Consider the following 22,658-nt stretch of genomic DNA (forward strand, 5'->3'; position numbering starts at 1 on the left):
ATAGAGCGGGATAACGGATAATACGCAGAGCGTCACACCACGTGAAAGTGAAACCTGAGCGGTGAACTAATTTTTGGCAGCCGAAATTTCAGTGCATCTCTAATTATTGGTGACATCAGAAATGGATATTATATAATAGATGCTTTTTTGAACATTTTAGCAATTTAACATTTTTTTTTACACGGCACCCCTGCTCTCGACAGACAGCACCCCATGCTCATCAAAAATACAGAAAAACAACTTAATCTTGCTAAATGTTATTACAATATAAAATAATGGTTTCTATTTTAATACGCTTTAAAATAGAATTTATTTCTGTGATGCAAAGCTGAATTTTCAGCATCATTACTCCAGTCTTCAGTGTCACACGATCCTTCAGAAAACATTCTAATATGCTGATTTATTATCAGTGCTGGAAACTGTTGTGCTGCTTAATATTTTTTTGGAACCTGTGATACTTTTTTTCAGGATTCTTTGATTAATAAAAAGTTAAAAAGAAGAGCATTTATTTAAAATAGAAATCTTTTCTAACAATATACACTACAGTTCAAAAGTTTGGGGTCAGTAAATTTTTATTCTTTCTGTTTTTGAAAGAAATTAAAACTTAAAATATTAAAATAGAAACCATTATTTTATATTGCAATAACATTTAGCAAGATCACTGTTTTTTTTCTGTATTTTTGATTTTAAAAAAGAGACTTCTTTAAAAAACATTACAAGTCTTACTGATCCCAAATTTTTGACCTGTAGTATATATATATATTTAAACTGCTTAATCAGATCGGGACTCGGTATCGGCAGATACTCAGTATTCAATGACTTGAATCAAATCAGGGTCACAAAAACCTGATCAGGACATCCCTGTAATATTTATATATATGCATATATGTATATGTATGTACACACATACATACACATATATACATAAAATACAAAATTATTCTATCGCTGTGTTCATATAAACAGGACTGCCTCGTAAGCATCTGCTTATAAAAGGGTGTCAAATGAAATAAATTTACATTTCTCATGGCCTGACAATGCCACGTTCACAAATCGTCAATTTAATGGATATCTGTTCCAGTTACTTTGTGCTGACTCACTGGGATTTTAGGCATCACACCCAGTAAAGCTCCTTCATGACATTAAAAATGTTGCATAAATACATGTGAATTAAACTGTGTGACCATTGCTACTTACAGTCTTAACTTAAACACATAAGCAAGACTAGCCATGCCTCAAATGCTAAACAACTGTGTGTGTCAGGTAAACAAGAATTAGAAACATATAGGTGTTGTTTCAATTGAACAAATGCTTTAGCAGTGCTCCTATAGAAACTATAGCACACACCCATGTATTCATATGTAAAAAGTCACATAGTATAAATAAATAAATAAATAAAAGTAAAAATAGAAATCCTTCTCATCTTAGGTGGGTTTTGGATGGATGTAAAATGGGACAGCACAAACAAGCTGAACACAAGACAAATGGTTTGTGCAAATGTGCAAGGAAACCAACATACATACAACCCAAACAAATGGTGAATGTTAGCTAATTTGGTAGAGATAAATTAAGCATTGTACAGTACAGTATCGTACACTCTCTTTACACACACAACGAGAGAGCCATTCAAAGAGAACAAGAAAGTAATCAGGCAAAGCATTTATGGAAAGTCTCATCAGCTGACCGCAACATCCCGAGGACAAGACAGACTAAAAAAAAAAAAAGAAGTGCGGTCCCATGCTGCTCGGAGTACTCGAGTTCAGTTATAAGTTAACAAATGTCAGCCTATCATCAAAGCAAAGCTAGTTTGAGGGCGTCTAAGCTTGGCTGAACTGCAGTTTAAAGAGTAAGTGAGGACAGAGTATACAAAGGTTTCTTTTACAACTTCGAAGTGGTCTTTACCAGAAGACAAACAATGAAATTCAATGGAAGATCTGATTTGAATATCTAATTTATGGTATTTTTTATTTCAGAAAGAATCCGTTTGGTCTGAGAGAGTCAAAATAGCTATGAAAATTCTCAAAAGATGTCAGGTTTTCCAGGGCAACTCTAGCGTATATTGCAAAATTGTAATATGATGTGGCAGATGTGACTTTGAAGCTTTTTACAGTGCGAGAAACAGAAGAAAAGCAAAGGGCATTTTTTCCCATCTAAATACTATTACAACACCTTGAAGGGTTTGAACCTACAACGTCTGGATAACCAGCCCAAATTTTTCACAACTTAGCTAAAGAAATACCAGAGTTATTATAGTTACTAAAACTAAAACAACAACAAAAAATTTTTTTTTTAAGTGAAACAAAATACATGTTAACTGAAATAAACAGGTGCTGGAAAAAGTGACTGGTCATATTATCATTCTTAAATAAAAACTCAAGCCAGCCACTTAAACATTCTGTTCTCTATCGGCATGCAAATATAACGAAATGTTAATATAAGACCTGATATACGGCATGAAATGCACCCGTATTGTTTTGATTTGCTGCTACCTGCATGTTCCAAAAATCCAGACCGACTGAAAACAAAGACGACTAGTTCAACAAACGCATTAGGTGTCACTGTCGCTCACACACAGATGTGTCTGTGTTGGTTTTGTGTCTGTTGCTAGCACTCAATCACTTGTCACTTTATGGTCTGACTTTTATGAGAGTCTTCAGGGCCTGGTGTCGTTTCGCACTGTACACAAACTCACAGACACGCACCCCCTGCGGCTCTGCGCTCTGGCTCACTGCCATTAATCACTCGCTCGCAGAATCCAGCGGAGGTCACGACAGGTTCAGCGCTTGAAACTCAAGTTACTACATCAGAGATGGAACACTCATGCACAGAATGCTGTATTAGTATTTGTATGCACACAAGGGGAAAGCTGACACACATAAATAAAGAAAAGAGTAAATAAGAAAATCTAGCGAATCCTAATTAATCCCACCGCGGCAGACCTGTGCGCTCTTGCCGTTTTAAACAAACACACATACACCACTCGGAGAAGTTACACACAAGCTTGCAGTTGAAGTTGAAGTCAAAACTGACCCCATTTATTTTCTAAACACATGTTTTGGGTCTTATTGTGGGCAATTCATCAATGCACGTCATTCTGAAAAACATTTACATTTTTGTATTCGGGAGACGCTTCCATCCAAAGCAACCTACAGGGCATTCAATCTACGCACTTTTTATCTGTCCATGCATTCCATGGGAATCAAACCTACAACATTAGTGCTATGCACTACTAGTTTATCTACAAAAATAATAAAATAATAATAACTTAAATATTTAATCATTTAAATGTTTAAATTATATGATTATATCAAAATCATTTAATTTAATAATTTATTTTTAAATTATTTTATTTATTTATATTTAAGTTTTAGAAATTCACACAGGTTACAGTATATCTACTGTTTTATAATTTGAAATCTAACTTCAAACAGTCTCTTACTAAACATATTTCTTGAAAATTTAAATCTTTAATATGTTGGTTTGATATTTTGCTATTTATCTCACACAAGCGTGGCCAAGTACTTTTTGGGGTGACAGTAGCATTGTAAATTCGTACATCACACAAATGCATTCACCTGTCAAAAAACGTACAGATTGAATCTGCTGCACTGTAAAAAAATGACTGTGAATTTAACAGTAAATGACTGTAAAAATGCTACAGTAAAAACCTGTTAAATGGTTAACGGTAAATTCCCCTACTCTATACAGTGAAAAACTGTATTGGACATTACATGTATTGGACACTAATTTTACGGTAGTATACCGTTTTTGGAAGTGAAAAAGACCGTATAATTTACAGTGAATAACCGTAAATTGACATTCCCACAATTCCCTGCGTTACATTTCAAATTAGATTTTTTTTGTTGTTGAAATAACTGTTTCTTCTTAGTTTTTTCTTATCGGTTTTGTATATTATGGTTGTGTGTTACACCTAATGTTGTTAAATGAATGTTTATTGCATTATTTCAGTTTCATGTGTGTTACCATGATGGTGTTTAGTGTTTGTGTGAATGAAACTGTGCACCTTATGTTATTATTTAAAAGCTGCTTGTGATGGGCTTTGGTTCATCATGTGACTTTCTCATCACCACCTCCATTTGGTGGTTATCAGTGTATTACAAAGGTACAAAACAGATTTCAGTACTTCAGTAAGGTTGGTATATTAACATTATATCAGTTAATGACATTTCGGTATTTAACTGTCAATTTAAGTTAAAACCGTAAAACCTAAACCGTTACTACCGTATTTTTTACGGTAAAATTCCGGCAACCACAGCTGCCGTTTTTTTTACCATAAATTTTACGGATTTGTTTTTTACAGTGTGTGTATTTAAGTAAGAGCGTATGATTTCAGTTGCATATGCAGGCAGAGTGTAATCTTGTCTAGTCTGAGGGCAGTGCCAGTATAAATACAAAGACGCTCAGATAAACACACATACAGAAAGACCTCTGTGGAGCATGCACGAGAAATTACAAAAGATTCCAACTTTGTGACGCATACTGACAGAAATCTCAAGCACCTGATTATAATCACGACACAAACACAGCAGCAGCATTTATTCCATTCCCACGCTCAGCAAGAGACTACATTGAGCAATGCGTGTTGTGCCTATGTCATGCACGCCAAAGCCTGGCCAGTTCTGTCTGATGCCCGCCGGTCACTAAGGGTCAGACAATCCTCATGAGATCATTAAGAAACCACATGTGTGCATAACCCATCTACAGCATTCTTCAGTAGTAATATAATTTACAAAATTATGCCCAAAAAGTATTGCCAACCATAATTAGACATGCTTACTGGTGTGACCTTCAAACTCTCTAAAAAACATCATAACTGACATCAACTTAGTAAGACCTTTTGGGAACAAAGTATATGAACAAAGGTCAGAAATATTAGGGCTGGGTGGTGTAACAGTATATACAGTGTGATTGTAGAAAGTAGAGATTTTGCTATACACTTTGGGATATCAGTGGAAATGGCGGCTGTACATTATTCAGGTGTAACTTGTCACATTAATATTAGACTTCATCTGTACATTGGCTATTTGACTTGGAAAATGGTTTAGAATCAGGGTCTGGAGTCCGTTTATAATATCAGTTTTACTGTTTTTACTCACTCAAGTGTTACGTAGTGTGAATGTTTGTTCACTGATGCCAGATGTATTCGTTTGTTATGAATGGTCTTATCTTTTGGTTTGTGTCCATGAAGTTCCAAATAAAAAGTGACAAATCACAAATTTCACTGGATTATCTTCAAATTGCCAGCACCATATGATTGTTTCAAATATAAACCATTTCTAATTTAATTTCCAGGAATAATAACTATAATGTAATATACATGTTCCCACGATAAATGTATCATTGCTACAAATTTATGAATAACTCTGAGAAGGAATTAAAATCTATTCTAATGACAGACATCTGCCTGTATATATAATTTTTATTATATATACTCATATACACTACTATTCAAAGGTTTGGGGTCAGAAAGTCAGTGAATCAGCATATTAGAATGATTTCTGAAGGATCATTTGATACTTAAGACTGGAGTAATGGCTGCTGAAAATTCAGCTTTGCCATCACAGCAAAAAAAATTCATTTTTAAATATATCAAATACACAGTTAATTATAATTGTTATAATACTTCACAATATTACTGTTACTGTGATCTTTTGCAATCAAATGAATGCAGTCTTGGTGAGTTTAAGAGACTTATTTAAAAAAAATTGTAGTTTATATTATATCCATATGAACAATTTCTACTTTTCTGATAATTAGGATGCATAAATAAATAATTGAATACAAGAACACATTATTCATTTAATTTTAATCACTTAACTTTGGGACCAAAATCAACATGACCGTTCAGGATGTCCAATACATCTTGACAACGGAACTCTTACCTCAGCAAACTGCCTTGGCTTCAACCTCAAAGCTAAAGCAGTGTCCTGTTTTCAGATTTTTTTTTGTGGCTGTTCTAACTCACTCAAGGGCAAAAGCACAAAAAGGGAGGAAGACCATGTTTTCAAACAAGTCCAAGTCATTCCAAACAATCTTATGGCCCTAGTCTAGACAAATAATCTCTTCCAGATGTATGTTCAAAAGAACTAAACCTTTCCAGGCTTACTGTAGTCGGTATACCTGAAATGACTCAACAGTTACCACTCACACTACAGCGTAAAGTACATAGTGTGTTCTCAGCACTGCCACAATAGGCACTATAGTGGATGCTAGCATAAATGCTCTTTATGGTGGACCGACACTGTGAAAAACGCACATACAATTAACAGGACGGCATGTTTGCAAAGCACAAAGAAACTGATGGGGATGTTGTGAAGCTAAATCTCCAAATTAAGTAAACCAAAATTCATAGCACACAGAAATACTGGGTGATAATATACTGCATTTTTAAATTACTCTATTTTCTATCAATACACATCAAAACTGAAGAAAATATTCACAAATGACAACAATTCAGCTTCATCTGCCAATTTGGATGAAGAATGAACCCGTCAAAAGAAAAGTTTGGTTTAACTTGAAGAAACTGTGACAGAAATATATTACTTAATGTAATGATAGTACTACTACTAAAATTATTATTAAAACATAATCTAAGGAATATTTGCCACAAAAAAATATTTACCACAAAAATGTAAATACACAACACAGTATTTCTGAAGAAAATAATAATAATAATAAATTATTTTTTATAAAATTAATTAATTACAGATGCTTTTGATTACTAACATTGAATGAAACCATTTAAATGGAACCCAGAAACTAATGGAAAGCACAGAATTCAGTTTTTTAAAAAAATGAATTTGAGGAAAAAAATAAAACATTTCATAGGGCCTTAAAAAAATGTTTTTTTTTTTAAATGTAACTTTTAATAAATTGCCATTAAATTGTGTAAGTGTCATAATTTCAATTAATCAGACATGCATTTTGATTAATACAATTTAATTTCCCCATTAAAACAGAGTCTAGAAAAATTCTAATGGAAAAAAATTTAGTAATGTAGTAGTCTAGAAATGTAGTAGTCTATAGCAGCTGATGAAATTGGACAAAAGAGTGATGGATAGACTGTCTTCAGGGTGTTGACAACAACAAAATGATCATATTCACATGAAAAGACAGAAATAGAGCCAGGCAGCACATACAGGACATCACAAGATGTCACCCCACCCGCGGTGAGGTCACTCCCAGTGAAAAACTGGAAACACGGGGCCATCCCACAATGACACTTCACTTCTCAAAGCTCCAGGAACGCTTCAGGGAGAGGACGTACAAAACATGATCTCTCTAATGTGCTTGTGCATGCCAACAAGCATAAATAGTTTTTTTTTCCTTTGGAAAGGGAGCTTAAGGCAAGGCATTGTGGGAAAAGACAGAGAGGATAGGAAAGAGGAAGGAAGGGCTTTGACTGCTGGCACAGACCTGGACAAATATACACATCCACACACACTCGTAAGTGGAAGCGCAAGCGGCGTGTGAAAGGAAAGCAACTCTCATTTCCAAGAAAAGAGTCTCCGCTCAGAGGATGCGACGGAAAGATATGAAGGGGGTCGAGGGCCAAAAAAAAGAGACTGACACTTTTCCGTTCAGGATTTCACACTCATGACAATGCTTGACAAATGCACATATCATCTGGTAGAGCACTCTTTATACACCAAAATTGCACACTTGAAAAGGACAGTCTTTACAAACAATCCCTCTGGCTGACCCGGTGAAGTCCAAAGAGTGTGCGTGGGGTGTACAGGAGATTAAAGAGGAAACGCTCTGTACGACTGCAACCTGATAAGCTTTGTGAGAGTCATTAGATCTACACTAAAAACCTATCGAGCTGCTCCACTGTCTACATTGGCAGTTACCTTCTAAGGCAGCATCCAAGTTGAAATGTAACCTCACTAGTGACTGATTTGAAACAATCCTTACGGGAAAAATAGTGCTTCTGAATTAGCACAAGGCCTGAAACATACTCTACACAACAATATGAAAACAAACAGTTCTGGATACGCAAGATAGATTTTTGGATCATACTAGCTCAATTTAACCCATGGTTGTGTTTCAGAACAAGGTCATATCCATGACATTTGTGGGGGGGGGGGAATAAATAAAAAGAAAAATAGTAGTAAAAGAACTAGAATCTATTGTCAAGTAATGCATTTGAAATATATGCAAATTATATATATATATTTTTTTTTTTTTAAATACGCACATTCACTGTTCATCGAATGCTTAATATGCCTAAACCGGCCAGTTTCTTTTCAGAACTTCATATCTGAGAACCCCAAAAATGTGAAAAAAAATCCATTTGCACTCTGCTTCGGTAAAGCAGAGTACATAAAGTCCACCTTCTTTGATTTGATTGGCCATCTCAAACATTTTGACACTGATGAGCACCTTTAGACCGCTGAGGCAGGGGACGTATATTTCGGTCTTAAGCATCTGCTTAACTAACGTAACGCGTGATGTTAGCATGCTGCTAAGCTAATGACTTTATATGCTACTTTAAGAGAAAAACTACATACCGTAGCACACAAATATTAAGTGAAATAGTGCATTTTTTAATGTCAGTACTGTAGAAAAAGTGCTAACAGATTTCTTTCATCTTCATGACTTGTAAATATAAAGACATCATATAATAGCGCCATAACTTTGCTACCAATTGTAAGAGCACAGTTTTAGCACATGGGCCCCTGATGCCTAAAATACTACCTACAAATGCAGCTCACTAGATTTTGAAACAAACAATGTACCATTGGCATCCATAATACAAGGTAGGGCGAGGCTAGTTTTTAGTTGTAGAGACAGACAAATGGCATAGAATGTCAATCTCCGATCATTTTAGTTTCTCTTAACCTCAATATGCACCTCCAGGTTTCTCGAATGAACATACGTGAGAAAATACGAGAATGCCAGACATACTGAAACAGAGAAGTCTCATACTTGCAATAAATCACTCATGTAGCATCTCATGTGTGTCTGATGGATAATAGCTATAGGGCTCAGAGGGCAGTGTCAGTTTTCAAGTCTTACATGTGACTCCGATGGCTGTGGCAGAGATCCAGGGCTCAGCACAGGAGATCCCGAGGGGCTGCAGAGCTCAGGGAAAGGGTTCGGAATAGCTGGCAAGGACGCCGGACGAACTTGCAACTCTTCTTCTTGAAGTCGCCTACAAGGGGGGTGATATAGAGAGACAAGAAAAAAAAAAAAAAAAGACTGTACTTGTACTGAATGCACATTTAAAATGATTTAAAATGCATACCGTTCCTAACACTAAAACATCTAGCTTCTTCATTACTAGTAAACATCTTCTCATTTCATTAAGATCTCATCGGTTCATTAACCATGCAGTATTCCCGATATCATCCATGTTTTAATCAATATGAAACTGAGCAGGGAATTAAAGCCCTAAAGTTCCCTGAAAACTTCAGTGCTGTAAAGCGATAGGCTAATGAAAAATAAATCAGAAGAATCCGCATGAAATTCTCACTGCTGCATTACGGATTCCACTACAGAATATATGAATGAAACCGAGAGATTTGAAACCCACTTAGCCAATTGAGAACCGGTTCATGAACTCTCGTAGTGTTTGGCAGAGTTCAGCAGACAGACACATACACTGCAGATGCTAAACTCGTCTTCGGGTCTTTGATCTACATCAATAAGACCAGGAATAATACATGACTGCCTCAGCGCAGTTGGAGCGACCATAATAACTGAGGGAATTTTTAAATTCCGAACCGTAGCAGGGGGTGTGTTGTTCAGGGTTCATGGCCGAGTCAGAACGAAAGACTGTGTGCCTGTGTGAGTGTGTAGAGACGGGAACCTCTGAGTGAACCCATCTCGGTGTGTGCATGCGTGTGAAACTACACCCTGCTGTCATAGAGATCAGAGAAGAGTGGATGAAAGACGAACGAACGATACAGAAGCCCTGCAGAAAGGTGATGTGTAAAAGAGCTGATTAGAACATGCAGTCTGAGAGGATTCTGGGGAGAGAAAAGATTATGACTGTGAACAGAAAGATTACTTTAAAATGTAGCACACATACATAACATATAAATCAATAGAGCCTTAGGAAGGAGTATGAATTCTGTTTCTTAAATACAAAAAAAACCCACTGATTACTATTTAAAACAAAAAATATATAAATGAATAAAAATAATATATATTACTTAATGTTATTTGTAATAATTTACTGTATTTTAAATCATTTAAATTACTTTTTAATAAAAAACACAACATTTTAATAAAACAACTAATTGTCATAACATAGCACGTTTAACATTAGAATTTTTGTATCATTAAACTGCACTAAATTAAATTCACATCATAATCAGTGGATTTTCATATTCCTCTTGATAATTACAGCATGTAATTCCGACACCTTTTGACCTATTTATTTTCAATGAATATACGTAATTTCACATAAATTGATGAAATTATGAAATATTACAGAATATCTCAGGACACTACACTGCAGTGTTTAAAAGTGAACAAAGTTTTGAGTTCAGCAATATTTTTTAAATAAATGAATGCTTTTCTTCAGGTTCAACTGCATTACATACATTTTATTTGTGCATGTAAAAGTCTTTACTGTTACTTTTAATCAATTTCAATGAAATGCTGTTCTTTTGAACTTTCTATAACAAAGAACCTTGAAATATTAGGCAGCACAACTGTTTTCAACATTGATAATAAGAAATATTTCTTGAACAGCAAATCAGCATATTAGAATGATTTCTGAAGTAACATGTGACACTGAAGACGGGAGTAACAGCTGCTGAAAATCGAGCTCATTTTAAAATATATTAAAACAAAAAATGTATTTTAAATTGCAATATTACTTCACAATATTACAGTTTTACTGTATTTTTTATACTGTATTTTTTCTTACAATAGTGTAAAACAAAAGTAATTCACTTTTAAAATTTGCATGATTTTCCAGGTCAGGAAATCACTGATGTTCTCAGGTTTCCGTTACCAGTTAAAACACACACACACACACTTATACTTTTCTATGTGTGCATATACATTACCTGACGGCCTGTATGTGCATTGGCTGTGATCGCCGGAGCTTTTGGGTAGGAGAGTGGGGGGCAGTCACTTTATTACTAGGGGCCCGTGGCAGTGGGGCCACTCTGTTACCATGGAGCCCACTGCCATCATTGCGGTGCAAGAGTGGGGTGGAGTCTGAATGCTGTGTCCCACAGGTTGCATAGATGCTCTCATAGGACTTACTTCACAATATTACAGTTTTACTGTATTTTTTATACTGTATTTTTTCTTACAATAGTGTAAAACAAAAGTAATTCACTTTTAAAATTTGCATGATTTTCCAGGTCAGGAAATCACTGATGTTCTCAGGTTTCCGTAACCAGTTAAAACACACACACACTTATACTTTTCTATGTGTGCATATACATTACCTGACGGCCTGTATGTGCATTGGCTGTGATCGCCGGAGCTTTTGGGTAGGAGAGTGGGGGGCAGTCACTTTATTACTAGGGGCCCGTGGCAGTGGGGCCACTCTGTTACCATGGAGCCCACTGCCATCATTGCGGTGCAAGAGTGGGGTGGAGTCTGAATGCTGTGTCCCACAGGTTGCATAGATGCTCTCATAGGACGAAAGAGAGGCCATGTCATTCACCAGGGCCTCCAGATCTACATCATCCTCTGCAGCAAAACAAAACATGCATGGAAAGAGAAAGAGATTGAGTCCTAGATCACTCACAGGCTACAAAAGTGTATCAGCAGTAGCCACAATACTGACAGAAATACACTCAATCAACAACAATAGGATACTATAATTAATCATTGAGTATTATGCATATTAATTGAAAGACTGTGCAATATTTGTACTTTTGAACATTTGTCAAGCTAAAGAAGCATTTCAATAAACAAAGTTCAATTATGAAATATGTAAAAGAAACCATTTAAAAGTTAGTTTTTTCCCCCATTTTTTTCAGCAAGGACACATTAAATTGATCAAAAGCAACCGTAAAGACATTGAACTGAATAAAAAAAAAGCATAATTTATATTAATTCTATTCATTTTATTAATTAATTCATATTAATTCCAAAATAAAAGTCACACTGCACCATGGCTCCACCACATCAATATTTCATAAGGGTTTTTATTTATTTTCTTTGATTTCACAATTTCACTTAACCATTAAACCAATCATGGCAAGTTCTGAAGAAGCAAGGCATTCTCATAATGGCACCACAACGTTTGACTGTTGGTAAGGTGCTCTTAGATTGTGGAATGCTGTTTTAACTTCATGCCAGACATAATGGGATGCATGTCATCCAAAACGTTCCATTTTTGACTCGCAGAACATTCTTCCTAAAGTCTTGGGGATCAGCCAGGTGCTCTTGGCAGATGAGAGATGAGCATTTGCAGAGGTTAAAAAGATCAAAGATCAAAATTATCATATAAATGACGGAATCAATGTGATTCAACTGTAATAAAAAAGAAAAAGAAAAAAAAGAGTTTAACTCAATATGATTTAAGTGTAATTGTTGAGTGTCCACAAGGGAGAGATCGAAGGTTGCAGGTTGTGGCTGACGCGAGCTGTGCTGTGAGTCACAGCCAATTCAGACTGACGCAGAGACAACAGCACGAGTCCGTGTCTTCAGTTATTAATGTCTATTTTCCCCCTTTATCAGGTATGAAATACATAAGTGTATTTTCATAATGAGTTAAAGTGATATAGTAGTCATGAGACTGGTTATTTCCGTGAATATATGCGAAAGCATGGTGTTTGATGCAAACAAAGACTGTAATGTTACCTATGCTAATCGGCATGCTTAACATGCTAAACATTAGGGTGGAGAAAACTAAATGAGACGTATCTCACAGTGGTTTAAGTGGAACAGAAGGGTATATTTCTAAAATGTCAATTGAAAGTGAATTGTTATGCGTAATGAAGCTCGTTTTTTGTGCATTTCATAATGAGTTCAGTGTTTTATAATGGATTGTTGAAATAGTGTTTTATCGAGTTGGAACTTTGAATTGTTTTCTCATTCTGAATCGTTACTGAAGAATCAATTGATATTGAACACAAAAGAACTGTATTGTTATCATCACAAGGGAATAACTCATTTATTTTGCAGTTGAAAGAGGACACAGACAGAACTGCGTTAAGTTATGAATGTTATAGAAGAAGTGATGTATTTGTATTATTGGCTTCAGACACATATTGATGTGATTTAATGTACTAATGTATTCATTTATTCACAGTTCTGTTATTCAAGTAATATTTGTTGATGAAAAAGAGACATCACACAGCCAATACAGACTGACGCAGAGACAACAGCACGAGTCCGTGTCTTCATTTATTAATGTCTATTTTCCCCCTTTATCAGGGTGTAACACGTTTATGTTCTTGGTTAGCAGTGGTTTTCACATTGCTCCTCTCCCAGCCCACATTTCTTTGGAAGAGTTTTTTAGGATCCACTGTGGCCTCCTGGATGATTTTAAGCTGAGCCTTTGGACACACTTTGACAGATCGGCCACAGAACATTTACCACTGTGTCCACTTGTTCTCTATATGCATTATGGTTCATTGGTGCCCCAGAATCTCAGAAACTGATAACAAAATATTTAGTTTCTAGTTTTCCCTTATGTTTAAACTAATTTCCTTTGAGTATGGTTTGTTTAATCGATTACATTTGCATCTTGAGATGGTGTGACAAAGCTGTTAAGGATCTGAGACCGTAATCAAGATTTAATGGTCTCATTTCAACAGTATTAGCACAAACCATAAAAACATTGCAATGTACAATGCCACTAACAATAAATAGCCACAAGATGGCAGCATCAAATTAAATGAATAAACACCAAAGTGGTCAGCGCTTTGGTCACATTCCCCAGTCTTCCCTGATCTGATCGAACCCCTCAAATCTGATTCGGAGCAACTGATCTGGAGTCAATGACCACACAACGTTACTCACTGACATCTCCAAAACCAAATATTTCAGCCATCTTCCTCACACAGAAAACACATCATCACAATACATTCTGTTCTGTGGGAGGAACAGCAGGTGGTTTGTAGAATTGCTCTGTAATAACGGTACATGCCTGTTAAGTGAAGCAAGGAAGACAGGTTCAATAGTTGGCATGTGTATTTTCACTAACTAGGGATGACTGGATTCCTTTAACCTAGTGATTCCCAACTGGTTTTGCTTCAGGACCTCGAGTGGTAACCTTCACAGTCCCAAAACTGCTTTTTATCATTAGCTTTTAGCGTTGTTTTCCCCCTGCTGTCCACAACCTTATCAAAACAGCCCTGAGACACAATTTTGGGTCATGACCCATTAGTTGAGAAGCACTTTGTGCAATCAAGACCCATAAAAAATCATCAGTACAAACAGTTACCATTGTTGAAACGTGCCATCCCGTATCGATCCGGGCATGTAAAGGAAAGAGAAGGCAGTAAGATGGCCATACTTTCAGACAAATACACAGAAAAGTTCATAGACTAGCTAAAACACCATTTAGCTAAGCTAGCTCACTGAGTAGCAGGAACACTACTCTAGTTCATATACTGGCTTAATGCTGTTCACACCAAGATAACTACATAACTATACGTTTTTAATAATCAATCTAATTCTAAGATAATAGAGAAGTCCAAACTACAACTTTAACGAAAACGACACAGGAACCGCGTTGGAATCATGATGATGATAAAAACATTGACAGCCAACAAGAATTCATGCTAATTCAGTGCTTGAGCATTGAATGCATCTACAAATAAACAGAACATTGTCATGTGTTGGTGTGGATGCTAATATAGTTATTGTTATCCTCATGAGAATCAGAAATTTTTTTTGTGTGAATATTGTTGATTTTTATGTCATTACATTGGTTGGAGCATAAGAAACAAATGGAGAAAAACTTTAAAATATATATATATTTTATTCTATGTCCTTTGCGGAGGACACCAGAACTAAGTTATTCAAAAAAAAGAAAATAGACACGAAAAGGCATGTAGGCTATAGGCAAAAACAATGTTTTATTTTTTCATTAACCAATCAGTTTTTAAGTTTCAGGCTGTTTTTAGCCAAACTTTATACAAAGATGATTCTCAACTATGTTATGAAAGATATAACAATGATATACTACTGTACTTTATATTGCGCATAAAATGTCCATAAATTGATATTTCCATTCTATACTATATATCTATAAATTGCATCTAATTTGCATATTAATGTGTTCTTGGGGCAAACCATAATGAAAAAAAGTTGTTATAATGGGAGTAATAACGTAGCAACATTTTCATAAGAAAATCTCATATTTCACAGGAATATTGATCTATAATTTCTTTCCCTATTGACTTGTGTTTCCCCAAAATGCATGATTAAAGGGGTCATATGATGTTTCTAAAAAGAACATTATTTTATGTATTTGGTGTAATGAAATGCGTTTATGTGGTTTAAGATTAAAAAAACACATTATTTTCCACATACTGTACATTATTGTTTCTCCTCTATGCCCCGCCTTTCTGAAACACGTCGATTTTTACAAAGCTCATCGGTCTGAAAAGTGAGGTGTGCTCTGATTAGCCAGCTACCCAGTGCATTGTGATTGGCCGAATACCTCAAGCGTGTGATGGAAATGTTACGCCCCTTACCATACTGTGATGCTGTGCCCCGGCCAGCCAGAGCAACGAGACAAAAACATTAAAACGCATTATAAACAAGGCATCTGTTGCATCCAGTGGGGGCATAATTATGGATTATAATGACTTATACTGTCTTTTTACGAGTTGCATTGAATCGCGTCGCGTAAACATAAAACCATGTCTGCATTTGTGATCGGAGAAATGACAAACAACAAGCGCTACTCTACACTGCTCAAAACTCGCGTTTGAATCATCAGTGGCAAATCCTTTAAATATGAAAACGTACTTACAGTCTGTGAGTCAGAACAGCCCGCATTGTAGTCTACTATCCCAGGATCAGGAAACAGTCCTCCATAAAATGTGCTGCACACATCTGAATATTTGGGTTGAACTGTTCTGGAATAGTGTTGTAAATGCAACTTAACCACTGATTTCTAGTCGTGCCCTCTTTTGGAAGACCAAACAACGCTTTCACAATGAAACACACATCATCTTCATGACATGGTGGCAGCGGCAACAACAACAATACTACAGCGAGAATAAAAGTTACACCTTCTTTCTTTGCGTGAACCTTTGGGCGGCGTTATGCAAATCTTCCCACTAAGTGATGTAGACATGTGGGGGTGTGTTAGAACGAGTCGTTTTAGGTAGGTGTGGTTGACTCAACTTTTATGAAGAATATCTCTTTGGATTTGAGACTTTAGTCTTTGCAACTTTACAGATCTTCTTTATGCACCAAGAGCTTGTAACACTCCAAAGAGAAAGGAAAAATTGAAAATCGCATCATGTGACCCCTTTAATATAATGTTTGTCCTGGTGTCCTCTACAGAGGACATGTATGAAAATTATACCCTGTTTCGTAACAAAAAGTCTGATTTGAAACCCCATAACATTTTTCTGAGATGTTTATTTACGACAAACAATTAGAAAATTAGCCAGATTGAAATAATAATTACAAAACATTATCATATTTCCCTAAGATTGCTAAATTTGATCATTCTGTCAATATCAGTCATATTTAATGGCCAAGGAGAGGGAGTGTTTATGATCAAACCTCCAAACATTTGATATCTCTAAAAAGCCCTGAATGTGCTCTGTACAGGACATCTAGACTTAAAACTGCATGTAAGGTAGGTAAATATAATGTCCTTTACAGAGGACAAAAGTCTATGCCTGGGTCCCAGGAGGATTTATAGTTATCATTCTTGGTGTGAAAGGTCCTTTAATTTTTAACGGAACTTTTATTAACTGCAAACAAATATTAGCATAGCTAGCTAATATACAGATTAGTCGCAATGAAACCGAAGTGGTGACAGATCTTTTATTCTGTATTTTGACGTATATCATGTGTTTAACGATTATTGAAAAAGAACAAATGTAAGGCGGGAACTTGGCTTTATTCTTTGGCTGTTGATTGGCTTTTGAGATGTGGCCGCTGCACTCAAAAGTGGAGGCAGATAAATGCGTTTCATGCCAACTTTAACTTAGCTATCTAGCTAATGTTAATTTAGCTAGCTTCCTAACAACACCTGAGTTACCTTAGCAACTGACAAGTGACCAATCAGAGAGGCTGATTCGAAAATAGGTCTAAAATCAAAGCTCTGCTTCTGACTCCCTCTAGAATATCAGCAGCGTCCGAACGGTGCATACCATTCATACCCCAGACCCACACACTTCCGCGTGTGTCCGAGTGTAAGTGTTTGTGTATGTAAGAAGAGAGCTCGGCAAGTGCTCTACGCATAAAAGAAGTCTCCTCAAATGCAAACATGCACATAAAAATAGGATGAATAGGATCGTAAAAAAATGAGGTACTACAAGTACAAGATCTTTAAGAGGTACAACGAGTCCAAGTGAGTGTCAAAGAGCATCTTCCCTTTTGCCGCTCTCAGCGCTAAGTGGTCCAAATATGCTTTGAGAGCTGTTAAAATTTCCCCCGTCTTTCCAAACACTCCCTTCCTCTTTTCTCCATTTCACAATCCTTAACTTACATAAAGTCACACTATTAACAAACACAAAAATTACCATAATTCAATGGCATTGCCATGCTATAAAAAACATGCTATTACCATGGTAACATTAAAAAAACTATATAATTAAAATGGTATGACTAAAAATCATGACAATACCATATCATGTGTTGACGCCATAGGTTCTATTTGTACTTCATCATGGTAATAACATGTTTTTTTTGTATATGATACCAATGCAAACCCATTCAAAAACCATGGCATTACTTTGCTACATGTAAAAGAACACACTATTACCACGGTAAAAAAGAAAACCTATAGAATTTGAATAGTATTCTAAAAATTACAATGATGATGCTATGGGTTCTTTTGTGTGTGTTAGCATGGCAATACTATGTTTTTGACATGCACAAAGATAATATTGTGTTTTTTGGACGTTGCCATGGTTATGCTAGGTGTTTTAGAACAAGTATCATGGTAATCCAGCTGTTTTTGTATGTGGTACCATGGTAAAACTATGTTTTTATTAATGGTGTTTCTTCAAAAACATTAAGACATTATCATGCTACACATAAAAGAACATAATATTACCATGGTACTGCCATTTTATGAAACTGACATTACTTTAGTTCATGTCGATGCTATATGTTCTTGTATGTTACCATGGTAATACCACTTTTTTTTTTTTTGACATGAACAACGTTAATCCTGTTGTCTTTGGTCAGGTTCTAAAATGCCTGGCTCATCATGGTAACAAGTATCATGGTAACAGTGTTTTTGGACATTCACTGATAATTCTACAAGGGTTTTGTATATTACTATGTTAATACCATGGTAATCCTGTTACAAATCACACACTTGATACAGTATGTACTCACAAATTATGAATCCTTGATGCATCATATTCTATTTAAACACTTGACTGTACACTAGATTGTTTGCAGGGTGGGGTTTTACAAAGAGTGGGCATGTCTATTTTCGTTCTGGTTTATCAGTTATTGTATGAGGGACACAATACCTTTAGTATTATCTTCAAACCTTGTCAAACAACTAACAATGACAGACAATACAGTTAGTTAAAGAACTAATAATAACATTCATCAGCAATCTATAAGGAAGACTCCTAGCTAGCAGCAGGGCTCGCAAAATTTCAAAATCCCTGGTAGCCCTTCTGGCAGGCATTCTTCAGATTTTGGTAGCCCAAAAATGAATTTAACTAGCCCGAATAAAAGATATTGTATTTTTTCTTCAAATAACAAGTCAAGAGAGTAGGGGTGCAACGGATCACAAATCTCACTGTTCGGATTATATTACATTATCATCATATCACATTTTGATTCACAGATCGGATAATTTTTCAGATAAGCAAAAAAAATATGGTTCTTTATTATTTAAGTAACACTTATTATTTAAAGAACAATTTACTATTTCAATACCACAGCAAAAACTAGTAGCATATAGGGATGTAACGGTTCACTCAACTCAAGATGTGATATGATTCACGATACTGATTTCACAATACAATTTTCTCACAATTTCTTTAACAAAATTAGATTTAAGACAGATTTTAAAAAAGGTGTCCTTTTGTTATTTATCAGACCAAAAGGTTGCACATTACTTTGTGAAAATGAAAAATGTCAAAACAATATACTAACTTGAAATTTTAAAACAAATCCCAAATAAATAATACAAATAAAAGAAATGTCTCCATGCAAGTAAACTAAGGTTTTGCCTGTGTATTTTAATCAAGATCCAAACAAAGATGCTGCATACATGTTATTCAGATTGTAAAATTTTGAAATTTGAAACAAAATGGTCTGACTTTAGCCTTGTGATACTACATAAAAAAATCTGAATGAAACAAAAACAGCAGACGGCCTGAATGAGACACAAATGTCACTCTGACAGCAGGTGGCGCTTATGGAACAGCAGGTATTTATAGGCTGCTGCCCCTTTAAGACCGAATGCACGGATCCAATATAATGACGCACTTCCGATTTCTTTCTCCACTGTTTACGTTCATTTAAGACATGAAAATACTTGCCGAGATAGTTATTTTGAGATAATTTTGCGTGTATGTGTCGGTTCAAGCAAAGAGGAATCAATTCTGTGTTTGTGCTCTTCCTGAAACGCCGCTCTGTATGTGCGCGCGAGCACCGAACTGATATATCATGCACATGAATGGTTTCAAAAGCTTGAATGTTTAAATTTGTAAGACTTAGAAACATGTGTAAATGATAAACTATGATCCGTTTCACCCCTACAAGCGAATGAACAACGCGAATCAAGGAAGGGATTTTATATCACTATTCAAGATAGCCCGTCGGGCAGGGCAGTGATACATTTTGGTAGCCCGACTGGAAAACACAGACGTCGGGCTAGTGATTTTGCTAACTGACTGACTCTTTCCTGTTGTTCTTCTTTCAGCTCCCTTTCCTCACTGTGGAAGTGTGTTTCAGAAGACGGTCCAACCTCATGTGCCCAACTCTCTCTCTCTCTCGCTCTCTCTCTCTCTCCTGAATATAGGTCACCTCATAGGCATGTAAGTGCAAGCATGCACACACACACACACTCACCCAATAGCTAGCCACAACAAGAAAGATTTATAGGCTTTCACACTGTTTCCCCAAGTGTGTTTCTCTGTATGGGACACAGGACTATTGCCCTCTCGCCTTGCCCAGTAGGAAACAGTCAACAGTCCTCATGAGGAAAACGACTTAATACACAGACTAAATAATGTCTTACTGAACATCTAAAAATGCAGAAAGGTTTGTGTGAGGATTTAGACTAGAGGAAAGAAAAGATCATTACCTCAGAATATAAACAGTAGAAGTTAATGAAAAGTCCCCATCAAGACAGTGTTTACTTTGCATACATACTTGTCCCGAGATGTTAACTAAATATGACAAACTATCCATTTGATCTCAGTTTCATGATGCTCTCAGTTGGGGGAAAAAAAAACTATCCTTTTGATCTCAGTTTCATGATGCTCTCAGTTGGACAAATGAATCATAAATAATTTGTATTACTGTAAACTTAAAAAAATAATAAAAATCCTGGAGGCAGGGGTTTTAAAACAATTTTTTTTTGAGGGACCCAATTTATAAAATATAAAGACAGCTATATTTATGTATAAAGGAAATATTATTTGAACATTTTATTGATGTCATATTCACACTGTAACTTTTGATAGCCCTAAAAAATAAATATGTAATATACATACAAAAAAAAAAAAAACTTTCTCGCCTTCTAAGGGGGTCAATGGACCCAGTTCCAAACCCTCTGTTTTAAGGGGTAGGGTTAGTCTTGAGTATTTATAATTATCTTTTTATAAAAACAATAGAAGTTTATGGTATGTCCTCATTTAGACAGCCAAGAACATATATATACACACACACATATATTTCTGCTTGGATCTTGATAGATGTGGTCACTATTAACTGTTGTAAAGGACAAAATAGCAGCGTACAGTTGAATAATTGATGAAAGAATCGTGTTTTATGGGTAATGTTTTTTCCTTTAAGGCAAGATATTTTTCAGTTTTATATTTATGTTTGATATCTATAAATTGAGGGTATTTACAGAGGGATTTGTTAATATATCATTTATATATCAATATATCATTTGTTAATATATCATTATATATACAGTATATATATATATATATTGTGTGTGTGTGTATATATATATATATATATATATATATATATATATATGTGTGTGTATGCATCAATGTCAGTATTTCTTACAACCCTAACCAAAGTAACCAGCCCATGTGCTTTCTGAAAAATCTATTTGCTTCAAGGTAGTGACACGTTAAAGCAAGGCAGCATCTGGAGAACAGAGCAGGACACTGACACACACACACACACATTCACACAGTGTACACACTCATGTACCCAACAAGATCTGTGGCCAAGAGTGTGTGTGTGTATATATATATATATATATATATATATATATATATATGTGTGTGTATGCATCAATGTCAGTATTTCTTACAACCCTAACCAAAGTAACCAGCCCATGTGCTTTCTGAAAAATCTATTTGCTTCAAGGTAGTGACACGTTAAAGCAAGGCAGCATCTGGAGAACAGAGCAGGACACTGACACACACACACACACATTCACACAGTGTACACACTCATGTACACAACAAGATCTGTGGCCAAGAGCCTTCCTCGCAGCTATAAAACTGTTAGCGATTCGGGGAAGGCCCTGGCTTGCACAGCTCGTGGAGGATATACAACCCTAAATGCACACAACCACCGCAGCTACAGGAGGGGTCGCCAGTAACCTCCATGACCTTACAGAACCCAGTGAACTCCACAATGCTACTGAGGACAAACGCTGCATGTGCAATCCAATTAGATGTTGCCATTCAAAATACAGCATAATTGAAATAATTGAATGTACGGGAATAAAACAAGGGAACAACTAGGAGTGTGCACAAATAGTCGAGTATTCGATCTGGAATTATTGGAAATAATTATCTGGAATTATTATTATTATAGTGAGCTACGTGGATAAACTGTGTTCCGATCGATATGATCCCTACACAGTGTTCATTGCTCCCTACTTCCTGAGCAGAGGAAATCCGTTGGAACATGGGCTGGAATTGGGAACCGTTGATGTAGCCTATTGTAGTAATGTTGTCTCTGGTATTCTGGTCTGTGAGTTTAAATGCGTTCAGGGGGCGTGGCTTTGGACGACGATTGCAGGGAGGGTGGGACGTTCGCTTTCAGTGCTATCAGGCTAAAGTTAGCATTTTCTAAGATCTCCTACTGCACCTTTAAATACAAATATCAACTTAATCTTTAACTTGTGGCCAGCTTTTTGCTATAGATGACACCGCCTCTATAATTTTTTCAACAAAAAAAACATGTGGACATCACAACCCTTACAAAAATTAACCATGGTTTTATCGTAGTAATAATACAGTTAAATAAGAAAATAGCCTTAAATAAGAACATTATAAATACACCTTGTCTACTGGACACTAGCGGCGCGGCACGACAAAATAGGCTATACAACCCATTATAATCAGTGATGTTGT

At 35.9% G+C, this 22,658-nt stretch overlaps 1 protein-coding gene across 1 annotated transcript in view; it reads right to left on the reverse strand.

Annotated features, from left to right (window-relative positions):
* LOC107563712 (growth factor receptor-bound protein 10-like) overlaps positions 1-22,658 on the reverse strand; it is a 56,015-nt gene that overhangs the window by 16,301 nt on the left and 17,056 nt on the right. Inside the window, exons 4-5 of the mRNA XM_016248657.1 lie at positions 11,433-11,679; positions 9,040-9,175 (exon numbers count right to left, since the gene is read on the reverse strand). Of these exons, the coding sequence (XP_016104143.1) occupies positions 9,040-9,175; positions 11,433-11,679 (383 nt within the window). The remainder of the gene's footprint in view (positions 1-9,039; positions 9,176-11,432; positions 11,680-22,658) is intronic.

Source organism: Sinocyclocheilus grahami, unplaced genomic scaffold, assembly GCF_001515645.1.
Source record: "Sinocyclocheilus grahami isolate Dianchi unplaced genomic scaffold, SAMN03320097.WGS_v1.1 scaffold887.1, whole genome shotgun sequence".
NCBI classification, from domain to species: domain Eukaryota; kingdom Metazoa; phylum Chordata; class Actinopteri; order Cypriniformes; family Cyprinidae; genus Sinocyclocheilus; species Sinocyclocheilus grahami.